The following is an 18,534-nucleotide window of genomic DNA, read 5'->3' as shown; positions in this document are numbered from 1 at the left end:
TTGAGTATAGTAACATGCTGCACAGGCTTGTAGCTAGGAGCAACAAGCCATACCATATAGCCTAGATGTGTAGCCTAAGTTTATGTAAGTACACTCTGTGATAGTGGCACAATGATGAAATTGCCTAAGGATGCATTTCTCAGAATGTATCCCTATCATTCAGTGACACATGACCATATCTGCAGATTGTAGATTCCATATTTGCAAATTCACGTACTTATAAAATCTATTTCTAACTCCAAAATCAATACTTGCAGTAGTTTCATGGTCATTTACCAGCATGTGTGTGCAAAGAATGGCAAAAAATTTCAGTTGACACACATGCATATTACCGGCTAAGGTCAAACAAGGAGATGCTCTCCCTTCTTGTTTCAACTATCATACTACAAACAAGTGTCCCTTCCATGATGTATCTAGTGCCATGTTTTATGCATTTTTGTGCCTTATGTTAGTGCTTTCACTGCTGAAAATGGCCCCCTATGCAGTGCTGAAGTGCTGTCTAGTGTTCCTAAGTGTAAGAAGGCTGTGACGAGCCTTACTGAGAAAATACGTGTGTTACATAAGCTTTGTTCAGGCATGAGTTAAAGTGCTGTTGGCTGTGAGCTCAATGTTAATAAATCAAGAATATATATTCAATAAGATGTTTTTAAATAGAAACACACATAAAAGAAAGTTATGTATGCTGACTGGTTGATGAAAATGTTGTCATCAGAGGTTTATAGAAACATAACCCTGTATTTCTCCTAGGAGCAATAATTCAATATTCAAGAATTCAGTGTTTATAGTTACTTTATAGAGTTGTGAATAATGAAAACAAATTGTAATCTGAAATATATATTTGTTTGAGTTAGCGTCTCACTCTGTCACCCAGGCTGGAGTGCAGTGGCGTCATCACAGCTCACTGCAGCCTCAAACTCCTGGGCTCAAGTGATCCTCCCGCCTTAGCCTCCCAAAGTGCTGGGATAACAGGCATGAGCCACCATGCCCGGCCTAATCTGAAATATTTACTGGTAGATTTCAAAAACTAAAAAATTAATATAAGGTTTCTTTCTCTTTTTTTTTTTTTTTGACACAGTCTCGCTCTGTCGCCCAGGCTGGAGTGCAGTGGCGCGATCTCGGCTCACTGCAAGCTCCACCTCCCGGGTTCACATCATTCTCCTGCCTCAGCCTCCCGAGAAGCTGGGACTACATGCGTCCGCCACCACGCCCAGCTAATTTTTTTGTAATTTTAGTAGAGATGGAGTTTCACAGTGTTAGCCAGGATAGTCTTGATCTCCTGACCTCGTGATCCACCTGCCTCGGCCTCCCAAAGTGCTGGGATTACAAGCGTGAGCCACTACGCCCGGCCAGGTTTCATTTTTTACCTTGCTATAGGCTTACTCAGTACCACATTAAGCAGGCTAGATTCAACTAGTTAATTTGTTGCTTAAACCAAATAAGCAACCTCCTCTTCCCAGTACAGTTGGTGTTCTCAGCAATTGTGAATCCATCTGGTTGCACAGGGGCTCTGCAAAGTTAGGGAGAGTCTCTCAGAGACACATGGAGCAGGCAACTGAGAGGCACAGCTGCATCTCCTGCCGCCTTGGTATGTCACAGCCATCTCTCCTCCTCCTTCCTGCCTCCCTCAAAACCTCAATGACAACCAAGGAAGGCACAGCTCACCCAATGCTGTTGATCCACTTGAAGCATGAAGAAATGCTGTGAATCAAAGTTTCTTTTTCAGTAAATTATTTCATAAAGTTAAACCAAAACTATGGCCTTTTAGTAGCTGGCCTCCCTCAGGGTCTCCTGCCACCTACCCAATCCTGTCTCACACACACAGATACTTACATATCAGGGTTCAAACATACCACTGGAATCACATAAAATGAAAACATTACAACTCAGGCAAGGCATTCCCAATTTTGACTTATGGTTAAATTATATTTTATGGTAAAGTCTCAACTTCTCTGAGTTTGAATAAAACCTAAGAATGTTTTATAAAAGATTCATTTGTTTGCTAGTTATTACTGTACTAATACCTGCCATTTAGCAAATGTCTATTATGTGCCAAATCCTGTGCTAGGAGAACTAGGAACACAAACGAAGACAGTTGAGGCCAGGCTCCCACAGGCATGATAATGACAAAATGGTCCCACTGTGTTTCAGATGAAAATCTCAAGAGGCACTTGCTAGAAAGCTTTAAGGGTCTTCTGTACTGAGGAAGTTCAAGATTATGATTTATAATAACACTTCAAATTAGCAAGGTGGCCAGAAATCCTTCCATTTTAGTCTCTAGCTGTCAAATGTTCTCATAGTAAAACCATACACATTGCTAAAAAACGAAATAATTACTTTATAAAAGATAGCACCTTTTCCTAGTAGCTAGTTCCTAAATTGTCTCAACTCTTCCTTCACAACATCTCCAAAATATGTCACCTTCTCACTTTTCCTTTTTTTTTTTTTTTTTTCTGAGATGGAGTCTCGCTGTCGCCCAGGCTGGAATGCAGTGGCATAATCTTGGCTCACCGCAATTTCCGCCTCCTAGGTTCAAGTGATTCTCCTGCCTCAGCCTCCCCAAGTAGCTGGGACTACAGGTGCCTGCCACCACACCTGGCTAATTGTTTTGTATTTTTAGTAGAGACGGGGCTTTTGCCATGTTGGCCAGGGTGGTCTGGAACTCCTGGGCTCAAGTGATCGGCCCTCCTCGGCCTCCCAAAGTGCTGGGATTACAGGCGTGAGCCACCGTGCCTGGCCTCTCATCTTTCCTAATCTAAGTTAAATTACCTCATCTGTCTTCCATCCTTACAACAGAAATTTCAAAAGCCAAAGGAGTTCTAACATGATGCAGGCATTATAACGCTTAAACATCCTTAGGATTTATATGGCTTAGAATTTTAAAAAAGGGAAAGTAGACAGCAGTAGTAACAGCAGAAACTGAATGAGAAAAATTAATAACGTGATTAGGCTGTTTAACTTCTTAAAAATCTTTAAAGCACACTGTAAGGAACAAGTAGAGTGGCCGCTCTGAATCTCCCTTATTTGACTGAGACTTCTCCAAGGGCCGATTTTTTAAAGAGCTCTGGTAGTTTGGGCCAGGCATTTTTGAGCGATAAAATGCAATGAACTGCAGACTTCTGATTATCCAGAGCCTACAGACTTGAGCTATATTAAACTTCACAATCTCTCCACCTCTGTTCTCCTACCTTATCCCCCCATCTGAAGTGCCCTCTCTCCTCTTTTCCAAACTTCTTACTATTCAGATACAACTACTAGGAACTTGACAACCTAAATACCACTAACAATAACAAAGGACATAAGACAATGACATGCACGTAACTTTTGTTGCCCCAGGCACTCAGACCACACCAAAAAGCATGCTCTTGCGTGCTAACAAAACCAGATCAATAAACATGGCATTCAAAGTAATTCACCTCCACATCAAATATTTTAAACATGAATCAGAAAATTTATACCCACATAATCCTGTAAAAAAACTACCGGGATGAGGGAATCTTGTGAATAATATGTTAAGTCCAATTCCACTTTACTTTCCTTTTCTTTTTTTTTTTTTTTTTTTTTTGAAACAGAGTCTTGCTCTGTTGCCAGGCTGGAGTGCTGTGGCGCGATCTCGTCTCACGGCAACCTCCAATTCCCTGGTTCAAGTGATTCTCCTGCCTCAGCATCCCTCGGTTCAAGCGATTCTCCTGCCTCAGCCTCCCAAGTAGGGGGGATTACAGGCACGCACTACCAAGCCCAGCTAATTTTTGTATTTTTAGTAGAGATGGGGCTTTACCATGTTGGCCAGGATGGTCTTGATCTCCTGACCTCGTATTCCACCCGCCTCGGCCTCCCAAAGTGCCAGAATTACAGGCGTGAGCCACCGTGCCCGGCCCTTTATTTTCATTTTAAACACAAAAGAAAAGGAGCAATCACTTCTCCAATTACCTGTTGTGTAAGACTGCTGAATGGCCAAATCTGTTGACATCATGGTGGAGATCAGGTCTGGGAAGCACTGACCAGCGGTCACAGGCTAGGAGAAAGAAAAATATATTTTTAAACGGACTACCATTTCTAATCAACAGGACCTGACATTTTCCTTCGGAAGAATACTACAACAAAGATAACCTCATAAAACATGCCTCTCAATTTTCTCAATTACAACATCATTTCTGGGTTAAAATGAAGCAGCAGCAGAGCAACAGGGCATGGAAGAAAGGCGGGATCATACCACAATTCTAACTAGCAAACGCACCCAAAATCCATGACATCTGGATCACTCACCCAACTGCCTATCAGTTTGATGCACTAGAATTGAGACAGAGTCTCACTCTGTCGCCCAGGCTGGAGTGCAGTGGTGTGATCTCAGCTCACTGCAAGCTCCTCCTCCCAGGTTCACGCCATTCTCCTGCCTCATCTTCCCAAGTAGCTGGGCCTATAGGCACCTGCCACCATGCCTGGCTAATTTTTTTTATTTTTAGTAGAGATGGGGTTTCACCGTGTTAGCCAGGATAGTCTCAATCTCCTGACCTAGTGATCCGCCCACCTGGGCCTCCCAAAGTGCTGGGATTACAAGCATGAGCCACCACGCCCAGCCAAGAATGTTTTTTAAAGCAAGCAAATTTTACATTCTACAAAGCTTATGTCAGCAAAACATATGGGTTTCATAATTATTTTCCACTCTTTTCTATATTGATTTGCTCAAATTTAGTAGCTAAAATGGAAAAATAAAGGTGGAAAATGAAATTTCAAAAAATTTAAATGTTACCTAATTTTTAAAAAGTTGTTTCCTAGATCCCATAGATTGATTAATTTTCCTTTGTTGTGACCCATACTAGCAACTTCTCTTCTGGATCTAATACCAACTGGTGCTGCTATACCATGCCAACCTCACACTCAGTGTCTCACTCTTTGAGCCCTTAAATATGTGCCGGTCTTTTCCACCTCTGTGTCTCTGCAAAGTGGGTTTCCTCTGCCTGGAGAGTGCTGCCTAACTTCACCTACCTGACACCTAGTGTCCCCAAGGACCCAGAGGGGATGGCCCCTCCTTAAGAAAGTGTTCCCTGTTTATCACTCCATCCTCCATGACTTAAAGGGTACTCAGAGGTGCTCTCATACATTCTTTTCAGCCAGAAACACCCTGAAGTGCAATTCTATTGTCTGCTCATTTCTCTACCTCTTCTACTTTGAGGCTAAGGGCTTTAAGTTATTCATCTGATCTCCTCAATGTACAAACTGAGTGGCTGGCACACAAATGTCTGTTAAAAACGAATGTCTGACTTGGAATAGTCAAAATCACAGAGACAGACTGTAGAATAGTGGTTGCCACGCATTGTGGGGAGGAAGAAATGGGACATTATTGTTTAATGGGTATAGAGCTTCAGTCTTACAAGATGAAGACAGTTCTGAAGATGGATGGCGGTGATGGATTTATAACATTATGAATGTGTTTAATATCACTAAACTAGACATTTAAATATAGTTAGGATGGTAAATTTTATGTGTATTTTACCACAATCAAAAAAATAATAATTTGTTTAAAATGAACATCTGACAATTTTTATGAAAGAGATCATCCGGTATGCATTTGCTTTGCATGAACAAATACTGCCCTCTTCTGGTCTGGTATATTGCCACACCAAGACCATGTGAGAAACCAGTTTTCTAGGGAATGAGATAAAGCTAATACGTGAACCAATTTTAACACAATCCTGGTGGTTGCAACTATGTAACATTACCAGGTAGGCATAACATGACAAAGGAGAGACTAGACACCTCAACTCAGCCTTAAAAATTAGCATTCAAGCAATTAACAGGAGTGATTTCAAAAAGAATTTAATGTAGAAATAATTTTTACCAGATGCGTAACATTAGTCAAATGAATATACAAAATACCATTTGGACCTCTTTCAAATGGCCTGATCATTTTGAACTGGCAATATTGTCAGTCTCCTTTTAAATGCTGCTTATAGTATAGGCAAAAAGATGCCTGAAGTGAAAATGGTTTTGGGAAACTTACCAATGTCATAGGCCATGAAATCTGAAGAGAAGCATTTGGCGCCATGGCTCATAGATGTGTCATTGTGTGTGTTTCCTCCAAACACCAGCATGGTTCCACTCACTATCACAGCTGTGTGCAAGTAACGGAAAAATCGGCTGTCCTTAAGAATGGTCCTTTTGAGTTTATTTAGAAATAATAAATACAAGGTTAGTTTTTAAAGAATATTTATGTATCTGCTAATGCAAGCACAACCACTTTATTAACCTCAGACCCAAAGGTACAAATCCTTCCAGAGTTTTCCCTACATAAAAGTAAGTTTTTCAACAATAAATATAGATAATTTTAAAGACCTGTAAGAGTTTTGGCAAAATATATTAAGAACCTTAAACTCTTCATACCCTGTAGCTATATAATTCCAGTTTCTGGGCAGAAATCATGTGAAATACTGACAGAAGCTTAATGCATAATGGTTTCTTAATGACATAAAAACTAGAAAGAAACCAAAACTTTCACCTGCATAGTCTCAGCATACCCACAAAATGGAGTATTGCACAGCTACTAAAAATGATAATTTTTATGACAGAATATAAAACAGTACCCATAGCAAGGTATCAAATATGTGATGAAAAAGAGGAGAAACCATCGCTTTATAATTACATTATTTCATAACTCAAATTTGCTTTACATTTGTTAAAAAACTCTAAGTATTTTCTAACCAACCTGCTACAGAATTACAGAACAATGTAACAAAATAAATACTAGCTACTTTATTACCCTCTGTTTATTTCCCAATTTCTCTATATATAATGCTGAACAGAATTATCTGCCAGGCATGAAAACAAAAAGATAGCACAATATTTTCTCAACAATTGCCTCTACAGAATTTACACCTTAAAGTGAAAGCTCAAGAAAAAGTACCCACCACATCTGGGTATCCACATCATATCGGTAGAGATCATCTGCAAGCCGGTACTTATTGGCACTGAAAGCCTTGTAGCCACCATGAACGTATAGGGCCCTGGTCCTATGGTCGTAAACACTGCTATGGCCATAACCCCCTTGCACAAGGGCACCCTGGGTGTGTAATATACTCCATGTGTTCTTATCTGGAAAGGAAAGACAGTTAAAGGCAAGCATGGCAGGCTCCTCCTCTCTACTATTGAAAATGTCCAAAGAGCTTAGGGCATGAGAATGGATTTCAGGAGACCTGATACATATACTTTTTTATCTTTATATTTTAAAGAAAGCCACCTAAAACTTATAACAAAGCCATGTGGCCTAATTCCAGTCTGTTCTATGTTCTGATGTTCTAATATGCCATGTAGGAAAAGAATTAACTAAATTTAAAACACTCAGGACCAGGCGAAGTGGCTTACATGTGTAATCCCAGCACTTTGGGAGGCTAAGGTGGGAGGATCACTTGAGGCCTGCTATGTTGGCCAGCCTGGGCAACATAGCAAGATCCCATCTCTACTAAAATTAAAAAATTAGCCAGGAGTGGTGGCACACACCTGTAGTCCCAGCTACTAGGGAGGCTAAGGTGGGAGGATCACTTGAGGACAGGGCATCAAGGCTGCAGTGAGCTATGATTGTGCCACTGCACTCCAGCCTGTGTGAGAGAGCAAGAGCCTGTCTCAATAAATAAAATGTTCACTCAAATGAACATTTAATTCCCTACAACCTTTGGTGACCAATATACAGATATATTTTATAGGCCTACTTTCACAAAATGTTAATTATACCTGGTATTCCTACTGCACAACAACAGATACAATGAAATTTAACCAAGGGAAATATTTTATATTAAGGGTAAATCATACTCCACTAAACCAATCTCTAAAGGGCTGGGCAAATATTTTTTTTCTTCAATATTTGTTGTTTTGAACCATTTTTATTTATTTATTTTAAATACCCAAAGCACTTTGCGTCATCTTTGGCTCCTTACCAAATTGACAGTAACAAATACATACTACATAGAAGCATCGATAATCTGCATTTCACTGGTAATACATCAATGTTAACTATGTTGTGTTTGTTTGTTTGTTTGTTTTGAGACAGAGTCTCACTCTGTCCCCCAGGCTGGAGTGCAGTGGTGCAATCTCGGCTCACTGCAACCTCCACCTCCCGGGTTCAAGCGATTCTCCTGCCTCAGCCTCCTGAGTTGCTGGGATTATAGATGCCCGCCACCAGGACAGGCTAATTTTTGTATTTTTAGTAGAGACAGGGTTTCACCATGTTGGTGCCAGGCTGGTCTTGAACTCCTGACCTTAGGTGATCCGCCCACCTCAGCCTCCCAAAGTGCTGGGATTACAGGAGTGGGCCACCACGCCTGGGCCCAGTGTTTACTATGTTTCAAGATATAGTACTGAATCAAGATTAGGTTGAACCTTTCTAAACAGTGAAAATAATAAGCTTAGAGGTTTTAAATCTGATGTTCAAAAGGCATCTACTGGAAAAAATATACCTACCCAAATCATATTCCTGCACATTGCTTATATATCCATAGAGAGGGCAGTGACCAAAGATGACCAGCATGACCACTCGGCCATTCTTCAGTGTAACAATGTGTGCAGAGTGCCCAACCACTGCATACTGCTCCTTTGCCTTAGGGGTCAACAACATCCATGACTCATTATGAATGTGAAAAACTCTCAACTCATTGGTCACATTCCCAGTTGAATCAATTTTTCCTCCATACATGTAAATTTTATCCTAGGAAAAAAATGCAAACAAAATTTTTAAAAACACTGAAAAGATTAAATCTGAGAACAGAGAAGAACAAAAGCTCAATATTACTCTCAGCTTAAAAAAGGTTAGTCAAGAAACTAAAAATAGAACTACCCTATGATCCAACAATTTCGATACTGGGTATATATCCAAAAGAATGGAAATGAACATATCAAAGAGATATCTGCACTCCCATGTTAATTGCAGCACAATTCACAATAGCCAAAACATGGAATCAACGTGTCTATCAATGGATAATTAGATAAAGAAAATGTGGTGTATATATACACAATGGAGCATTATTCAGCCGTTAAAAAGAATGACATCCAGTCATTTTGTAGCAACATGGACTGAACTGGAGGTCATTATGTTAAGTAAAATAAGCCAAGCAGAGAGAGACAAATATCACATTCTCAATCATATGTGGGAGCTAAAAAAGTGGATCTCATGAAGATAGAGAGTAGACTGGTGGTTACCAGAGGCTGGCAGGCTGGTGGGGGAGAATGAAGAAGGAAAAAAAGAATGTAAATATATTTATTACCACCAAACTGTACACTTAAAAATGGTAAAGATGGTACCATTATATACGTATATTTTACCTCAGTAAAAAATAAATTAAAAAAAATTTTAAGGGTTAGCAAAAGGCGCCTTTCAGTGAGTTACTAGGAAAAGGATAAAAAAAGGAAAAAGGGAAATAAAACTAATCATATTTTACATCTCTAATACTTCACCAGTTTTCTTGGACTTCCTCACATGAATCTTTTATAGTATAAAAGGACTTGGAAAAATAAAGTTGCCTCATCCTACCATCTATCTATAAAAATGAGGAAATGAAAATGTTTGTTCAGCCACATTACAATGTGGCTATTCTTGGCTAAACTTGCTTATGAGAATAAAAGCTAATCTATACTTTTTAATCTACATCTTTAACCATTTAGTGCCATTATTATAATACCCCATTACAGTTTGAAGCCATTAAAATCTCGAGTTAAAAAAGTTTCCATTTTAATTTCTACTTATAACTTAGCCAATTATATAATGCCCCCAATAAAAAGTTTTCCCCAATTAAAAACCAACACTGACGTAGCTTTTCAACCATGTAATACATGAAGTAACTGAGGAAAACTTAGTTTCTTGCTTAGCACAGAGTGGAGATGCTTTACCTTGTATAATGCCAAAGAATGACCATATCTAACAACCACATTGTTCACAGAACGGTTTAGTGGAAGCCACTCCCTAGAAGCAAGGTCATACCTACAAAACAAACAGATCATATTTTCACCCAACTAATAAGACAGAACATCTCATACTATTTTATTTGTGACATAATCCGGTTTGGAGATGCTCACTAAATCTGCCATGGATGTAGGGGAGGCACTTGTCACCTTCACAAATAAACCTGATGCCTGGGCCCACTGGACAAGTGATAACTCAGGAAGAGGAGCTGGACTACAAAATCCTGGGAAAAGAAAGGAATACAAAGCTACTGGAAGGTTCTAACACTTCCTGAAAACCTCTTCTATACACAGTCTAAATCATTTAAAGGTTGCATTGTACTCAAGGGACTCAAAATTTTATTACAATAACTTTTCTTTTATTTAATCATGAGAAACTGAAGATAGGTACCAAAAAAGGGATAATAATTAAGTAAAAGAAAATTACTAATCTTTCCTTTTCTTTATATAATTGACTAAAAATACATTTTCAAAAGCCAGAATACCATTATAGCATTTCACTTGTACTACAAATATAAAGACCTTAAAATACAAAAATGCCAAAAAGAAAATAATTTATAATCCTGCCATGCAATTTATACTTATTCATGCATTATTCAATAATCACATTCAATATCTTAAAGTACTCACTTTTGAGTTTTTGCTTTTGAGAAAAACTCTACTGTTTTTATAAAAATCATACATATTCATTATAAAGAATGTAACCAATACAAAGAATAAAGAGCTAAAAGTTTTTTTAAAAAGATGCCACATTCCATGATCTAGAAATAAATATCATTAAGTAAACATCATTCCAGACATCTTTCTATGCATATGAGGATACTGTTAATAAAGTGTTAATTTTAATTATTTTCATAAAATAGAAAGAAAACCAAAAAGAAATGATATTGTTATATCTTAAGTAAATGTTTCTTTTCTATGAAAGTTTACCTGGATATTCCAAGTATTTAAAAAATCTTGAAAAACATTATCACATATAAGCACAAAGGTATAAGAAAGTTTATCACAATAGCAAAAAAGAATACAAATAAATGTCCATCCATTGAAAATCAACAAATAAATGGTAATATATCCAGATAGATAACATAAAGAATAAGTATACAGAATGAAAAATATACTCCAGCAACATATGTCAACATAAATCTCAAAACAATGTTAAGCTAAAATAGCACACTGCAGAATATTGTTTCTATAAAGACTAAAAACAGAAAATTTATTAATTCTACTATACTTTCATATATCTGTAATGTATAACATATATGTAAAGTATAACTATATATGAAAGTATGAACAACTGACACTAAAATCAGGATACAGGTTATCTCTGGGACTTTGGAGGGACATGCAAGGGACTTCAACTGTGTTAGCAGTGTTTTAATTTCTAACCCGGTGGTGAATCCATTGGTGTTAATTTTCTCTAAGCCTTTCCTTTTATCTTAAATATTTTATACATGATCTGAAGCAAATACAACAAATGGTGACAACTATTAAATATTAATTGCACATAACTATTATTTTACATATTTTTGGAATATTGCACACTTAAAAATACATGAAAAATTATTTAGAGGTTGAATTTAAAGTTATATGCAATTTATTTTTGTACAGAATTCACTAACTTCTTGCTTTGAAAGTTGAAAAATCTTAGCACTCACATTGCCTCTCATTTCTTCTTCCAATTTTTGTTATAAAATTTTTACAATGTCCAGGTCCTTAACATTTGCACTACATTCAATAACAGTAATTCCCTAGTTATTTAGTCCTGAATTTTAGCTGACTCAATCTCCTCACAGTCCTTTTACCACAACTTCTCTTTCTTGAGCTCTTCAATTCTCCTCTGGATTTCACTGTCAAGAGGGTTTTTGTTTTGTTTTGTTTCAGTAGAGCTCATAGTACTCTTTCCCTGAATTCACTCTTGTTTGAGAATATCCGCCTGCCAGCTTTACAGCAGAATGACACCTTGGCTGGGTACACTATTCTTGGACGATCCTTTTTTTCCTCCAGAACTCTGCAGATGTTGCTCCCTTGAACACTGCTGGTACTGAAAATGTTGCTACGGAGAAGTCTGTGGTCAGCTTATTTCCCTCTTTTTTCATGGTTTGCTTTTCTGCCTGGAAGCCTGAAGAATTCTGAATCATTCTCATTCTCTCTTCTTCTCTGCCTACCCGCAACCTCTATTTTTTTTATGACATGATATTGTATTTTACTTCAAATAGAAATAAATCCATCCAGGAATATGTTTTTATAAAATGGACTGCATACCACTGCAAAGCTTTTTTGGAATTCTGGCTATGAAAGGTGTTTCCTGAGGACTCATATAGCTTCCAACTACACATATAGACTTTATGTTCAAGCCAGAGGCTTGTTTCTGTATGTTTAAAAGAAAGGAAACAGAGGAAGCACAGAAACAGGTCTCCACATTTATGTTAAAGGGCACGGAGAGTGCCCAATCCGTCTCTTAATGTATTTTGCTCCTCTTCTGTCAACAAGTCAGACCAAGAGCTTGTCAGAGACACTTAGGTGCTGGCAGGTCCCCATAATCTGGCTAAGGTGAACCATCAGAAGACACTTAAACAACATGCTGTTAATCGTCTCTCAACACAGAGAAAAAAAACATAAGACAAGAACGATACTGATGCAATAAAACATAAATTCCAAGTACGAGATAAATGCTCCTTCTGGGAGCTGAATCCAAGATAACAGAATAGTGAACAACTAATTCTAAGACCTAAGCAAGCAAATAAACAAAGATAGATTCCAGAAATTCAGAAAAAGATGTCTTCCATAGAGTGACAGCACCTCCCTCGACCCCTCTAGGATGGCTGGCAAGCCAATGACCATCATGTACCACAGGGTACAGGTTTCAAACTCCATAATGGCCTGGTAACCCAATCGGGCCACCTAAAGACCAAGGCAAAGGCTCTGTGGAGACTAGACATGACCCCAGACAGCAGATAGCACAGAACTACCTGAGGCCTCCCAAATAATAATTTGTCCTTTATCCCAAAAGTTCAATGACTTTATTTTTCTTGGATACACTCCAAGCACAAAAAGTTCAATAACTTGATCAAATCAGGTTTTGTCATGAAGAAACTATAAAATTTTTCTGAAACACCTTGTGCTGTTTCAATCCGTCTGCTACGTATGTTAGGTTCTTTTCTTCAGTGACCGCAATTATAGTTCTATTTGATCACCTTCTGTCCTTTGTGTGTTTTTGCTTTTCTGTTTTTTTTTTCCAATGTATTACTACAATTATCTCAACCTGTCAGTAATTAAATTTTCATTCTAATTTTTGCTGTATCTAATTTATTCATATTTCTTTAGGCCTACAACCTCCCAATTCTTCTGTTATTATCATCTTGTCTTCTAGCTTGTTTTTCTGAACTCAAATTCTCATTAAGTTGATCTGCAGCACGAAGCAGTTGGAAGGAATTTCCTTCTGCTCCTTGAAGCTGCTTTTCCTCCATGATGGGTTCTTGTTAGATTTTACAGGCTGCAGTCTTTCTTCCTCTTTATTTTTTCATCATAGAATATTTGCACTAGCTACGATGCCACTTCTTTCATCTTGTTTGAGGTTAGACATAGCTCTCCAGACATTTTATTTGCAAAGTGTGGGTGATTTCTCAATTCTGTTCCCACTGTATCTAAGACAAGTTTATCGAATTTCTATCCTTTCCACAGCTTTAGTGTGAGGGCTGGTATTTTATGTTCTATCTACTCTTCTGAAGTCTAAGGAAATGTTGGGGCTCAGATGAGAATGCAGTCTGTCAGAATAAAATACCCAGACTCTCCTCTCCTCTGAGATTTTGTTTGTGGTCTACCACAGTGCTCAGATCATATTCTAATTTAAATAGAAGCTCTGAGTTCTGGGTAGGGAATCAGCCACTTGGTCAATTTCTCCCCCTTTCACCTGATCCTCCCCAGCAACTATGTCTCCTACTCTTCAGTTACAGTCAAAAACAGTAATGCTCACTCAGTTTGCTTCCTTCTAGATTTTGGGCTATCACCGAGAATTATCAGAATCTCCCCCAGTGTGGTTTCTGTGGGGTATGTAAGAGGTCAGGTCACACTTGGTGTTCCATGAGTCTGCTTTAACATTTATTGGATTCGGTGATGCTACTTTGCTTATTTGGTTGACTGCTGATTGATTTCTTACTTTTTTTTTTTTTAACTTAAAAAAAGAAAAAAAAGCTTTTCTGCCCAAGAGAAGGAAATTTGGTAATGAAGTTTCAACTGGCAATCTCAATCCAGGGGACCAAGACCACTTATTTCACAAGAGGACCATTGGGTAACAAAATGGGAACTGCTTTCTAATGCAACTAAAAAGTTTTGCGTTAACAGGACTGTGAGGAAAATGACAGGAAGAGCAATTCCTAAAATACTTTTATGTAAGAGTATAAATGACTATAAAATCTGTAATCTGGCTGGGCATAGTGGCTCACGACTGTAATCCCAGCACTTTGGGAGGCCAAGGCAGGCAGATCACGAGGTCAGGAGATCAAGACCATCCTGGCTAACATGGTGAAACCCATCTCTACTAAAAATACAAAAAATTAACTGGGCATGGTGGCAGGCCCCTGTAGTCCCAGCTACTCGGGAGGCTGAGGCAGGAGAATGGTGTGAACCTGGGAGGCGGAGCCTGCAGTGAGCCGAGACTGTGCCACTGCACTCCAGCCTGGGCGACAGAGCGAGACTCCATTTCAAAATAAAAAAAAAAATAAATAAATAAATAAATAAATAAATAAATAAAAATCTGTAATCTAAGTTCCAGAAACACTACTTCTAAAATGAATCACTAAATTAACTTTTCATGAAAGTTCATTATTTGGAACTATGCTAATATTTACGTGAAACAAATAAAGCTGTAGAAAATCATGTTTTGATCAGCAGAAAAAAAAAGTTATGATCTAAAAAACAATGTGGCTCATGAAGTATGTCAGTCAAAAAAAAGTAATAGGTGATATTAATATTTCCAGGAACAGATGTTTGTGAAGGAAATAAATCATTTACTCCCCCGTTTATCTGATAAATACCTATCTGAGTACCTTCTATGAGCTAAGCTCTGAGTGCAGTGAGTAAACAAGGTCCCTAACCTTGAAGAACTTGGCAAAGGCAGACAAAGAGCAAGTACAACAGTGTGCACTGACATAACAAACAATCACTAACACTGCCATAAAGAAGATGAGGACTATAAAAAAGAACAGGGAGAAATGTCTGAACTGGATGGTCAGAGAAGATCTCTCTGGGAAAACCACACTGAGATCTAAAGGGTGAGAAGACACCAGCCCTGAGGCACAATAGCAGGAACAGTCTAGACCAAGGGAATGGCAAACACACAGGCTCTTAAGGTAATGATGTACACTGTACGTTTTGGGTAAGAAAGCAGGTTGGTGGGGCAGGAGTACTGTGAATGATGGCAGGAGAGGAAAAGACTGAGTCTGGGAAGGTAAACAGTGGTCACATCATGCAGGGCCATTAAGTCCAAAGGCAAGACACTGATGGGTTTTAAGAAGGTAGTAAATGATATTATTTATATTGTTAAATGGCACCCCAGTTCATGTTTAGCAATTTGATTAACAGGAATAAATGGAAATGAACAGATTTGATAGAAACCTACTGCTGAAGACTAAGTAAGAGATAACAGCAGGCTGTACATAAAGATAAAAGAATAAATATGACATGTATTTGTGACAGAGTTGAGAGGGCTTAATATGAAATTACGGTACGAAGAGAAGAACATATGGAAATATCTAAAGACTCCCAGATTTCTTGCTTCAAGAGACAGGGAGGATGTTAGGGTAAAATCACATAATGGTAAATATGTGCCTTTCATAACATCTAGTATAACAGCAGAAGGCACAATCACTTTCATGCCTTTAATTTTACCTTCTCTTCTCATGGTGGCAGCACTAGAGGTGATCAGATTTGGGACAGATTCTAAAGGTAGAGCTAACAAGATTTGACCTATCGTGTCAGACAGACACTGGGGTAGTCCTCATGACGTCCACCTCCTGGTATTCATAACCATGTACAATCCCCTCCCCTAGGAGGTAAGCAGGATCTATGACTTGCTTTTAACAAACAGAATATGGCAAAGATGATAGGATATCATTTCTGTGACATCCATCCTGCTAGCAGACTCAGTCTAGAGACTCTTCTTGTAGCCTGATGAAGTAAGCAGCTATACTGGTGAAGCTCAGCTGACAAGAAACTGGGTGGCCTCTAGGAACTGAGGTAAGCTCTAGGAGCTGAAGGCAGCCTCCGTAAATTAAGGACAGCCTCAAGTCAATAGCCAGCAGAAAGCTGGGACCCTCGGTTCTATAACTACAAGGAAATTGATTCTGCCAGCAACCTGAGTGAGCTTGGAAATGAATTCTTCCTCACTCAGGCCTCTAGATGAGAATGCAGGCCAGCTGACACCTTGATTACAGAGGACTCCTGACCAACTGAAATGGTGATAATAAATGCAAACTGTTTTAAGCTGCTAAGTTTGTGGTAATTTGTTATGTAGCATGAGATAACTCATAAATATACCAATACGGGGTGTGAAGAAACAAGAAGTCACAGATGACCCAAGATTTCTGCCTTAAGTAAATAGAAGGATGGAGTGGCCATTAACTGAGATAGGGACATCTGGGGGAAGAGCAGCCTTGAGAAAAAGATGAGTGTGGGACATGCTGAGCATACATGCCTAGTACACAGCCAGAAGGTTGAGACGTCGATTAAAGAGCTGGAGATAGGGGATCAGGTAAAAAGTCTAGGCTGCAAATACAAATTTGAGAGTCACCAAGTATAAAGGCCAAGATACTATATGAGGTCACCAAAAGAGTGAATAAACAGGCAGCAATGGACCAAGGGTTAAGCCCTGGTCTGACATCATTCAGAAGTCAGTCAGCTGAAGAGAAACCAGCTAAAGAGGCTGAGAAGGAATATGGAATTAAAAAAAATATCAAGGGGATGTGGTGTCCTAGAAGCCAACTAAAGAAAGTGTTTAAAAGAGGAGGGAAGGATTAACTGTATCAAATGTTGGTGCCAGATCAAGTAAGATAAGAACTAAGAATGGAAAATAAAAAATTCAGCTCTTAAGTCACACTAGCCATATTTCAGGTATGAAATAACCACATGTGGCCAGTGACACAACAGGGTAAATACAGAACATTTGAATGATGCCTGAAACTTCTATGAGACAGCACTGATCTACAGAAAAGATGACCATAAAGGGGCACAGATATAGGTGAAGGGGAAATGTGGTGGTAGGAGTTTGTGGAAATCGTTTTCTGACCTTTATCTTTCAAAAGAGAAGCAGGAAGCAAGGCCATTAACTGAGAATGAAAACAGAAGGGAAGGTGGTAGGAATCTGAAAAATGAAAAGAAGATATTAGAGTTAAGAAGGAGAACAGGAGAGGGAAAGAGAAAGAATCAATGAATTATGGACCCATGTGGAGATCAAACACTGTTAGGGTATTAGAGAGAAATATCTGAAAAGATTGAAAAGTGTCTCAGGTAAGATTCCCTGCAAGCAGAGCTGGAGATAGAGATTCCTGTACAAGTGATTTACTGAGGGAATACTCTTTTGACAAACATCAGGAAGTGAGACAAGCAAGGTAGTAGGAAGGAGAGGATAAGTAAAAAGGTGGTCTCAGTTGAAGTATAGCTTTGGCCTGATCCCAAGGGGAGCCCTGGAACATGAATTTTCCCATGTAGAAGCAGGGTCAGACTCACGTACCTCCATCCAGCCAGTCAGCAGCTGGGGGCCAGGGTGACCATCCCATTTCATCCAGTACTGAGGGGTTTCTTGGGATACAAGACTCAGTGCTAAAACTGGGAGAGTTCCAGGCAAACTGGTTGGTCACTACACTAGGGGACATCCTGGGGATAGAGCATAGTATTCTAGGTGTTCCTGGGTAAGACAGCTCCAATCTGCTGAGAGAATTCTTCAGAGAAAGGGTCAGCTATGAACTGACAACAGCCAAATTGCACAGCATCAGGTGACTGGGTACACTGCACCAGCCAGGTAAAGATAAACAGATCTGGGCAAGGCACCAACAGTGTCCACCACAGAAGAAGCAGGGTGGAATGTGGAACGTTTAGAAATGAGATTATGGAGGGGCTGCAGTTATTGATAATGACACAGTCTAAGAGGTGCCCACACAAATGACTTGCTGAGGTAGAGTCTGGAAAGAGCATGAGCCCCTGAACAACTCTGGGGCTTCCTCTGGGTTGTCCAGCCAAGAAAGAACGGACCCTGACAGGTCTCTTTCCCCCAGAGGGAAGGGGGATGTGTAAGAAAAGCTCTGTAGAGATCCAATCTCCTACGAGATCTCTGGGTGCCACCTGTGCCACTCCTAGGGCTGGCAAACAGCTCTTCTGATGAAAAACATGAAAATGCCAAAAATCTGTGTACCTAAAAACTGTAATAAGATGTGACTTTAAATTCATATTCAGGAAAGCATTTGTGTTCCAGGCAAAGAAAATAGTTTGAATCTATGTATGGGGAAAGAAAAGAACCTGGAGGAAATCTACTAACCTGACCTGACCACTGCAGGAGTCTCATCAGAAATTAAAGGGCTCGAACAAAGGCAGCAGCAATGG

General features: G+C 39.1%; 1 protein-coding gene across 3 annotated transcripts in view; it reads right to left on the bottom strand.

The window, feature by feature from the left end:
- Positions 1-18,534, bottom strand: part of ATRN (attractin) — a 176,658-nt gene that overhangs the window by 82,073 nt on the left and 76,051 nt on the right. For all 3 annotated transcript variants that reach the window (XM_031004868.3, XM_031004870.3, XM_031004871.3), the window contains exons 7-11: positions 9,871-9,961; positions 8,449-8,692; positions 6,903-7,086; positions 5,999-6,153; positions 3,928-4,012 (exon numbers count right to left, since the gene is read on the bottom strand). In XM_031004868.3, the coding sequence (XP_030860728.2) occupies positions 3,928-4,012; positions 5,999-6,153; positions 6,903-7,086; positions 8,449-8,692; positions 9,871-9,961 (759 nt within the window). The remainder of the gene's footprint in view (positions 1-3,927; positions 4,013-5,998; positions 6,154-6,902; positions 7,087-8,448; positions 8,693-9,870; positions 9,962-18,534) is intronic.

The sequence above is a fragment of the Gorilla gorilla genome, chromosome 21 (assembly GCF_029281585.2).
Source record: "Gorilla gorilla gorilla isolate KB3781 chromosome 21, NHGRI_mGorGor1-v2.1_pri, whole genome shotgun sequence".
NCBI classification, from domain to species: Eukaryota; Metazoa; Chordata; class Mammalia; order Primates; family Hominidae; genus Gorilla; species Gorilla gorilla.
The sequence above is the reverse complement of the archived record's forward strand: the minus strand, read 5'-3'. Positions and strand labels throughout refer to the sequence as shown.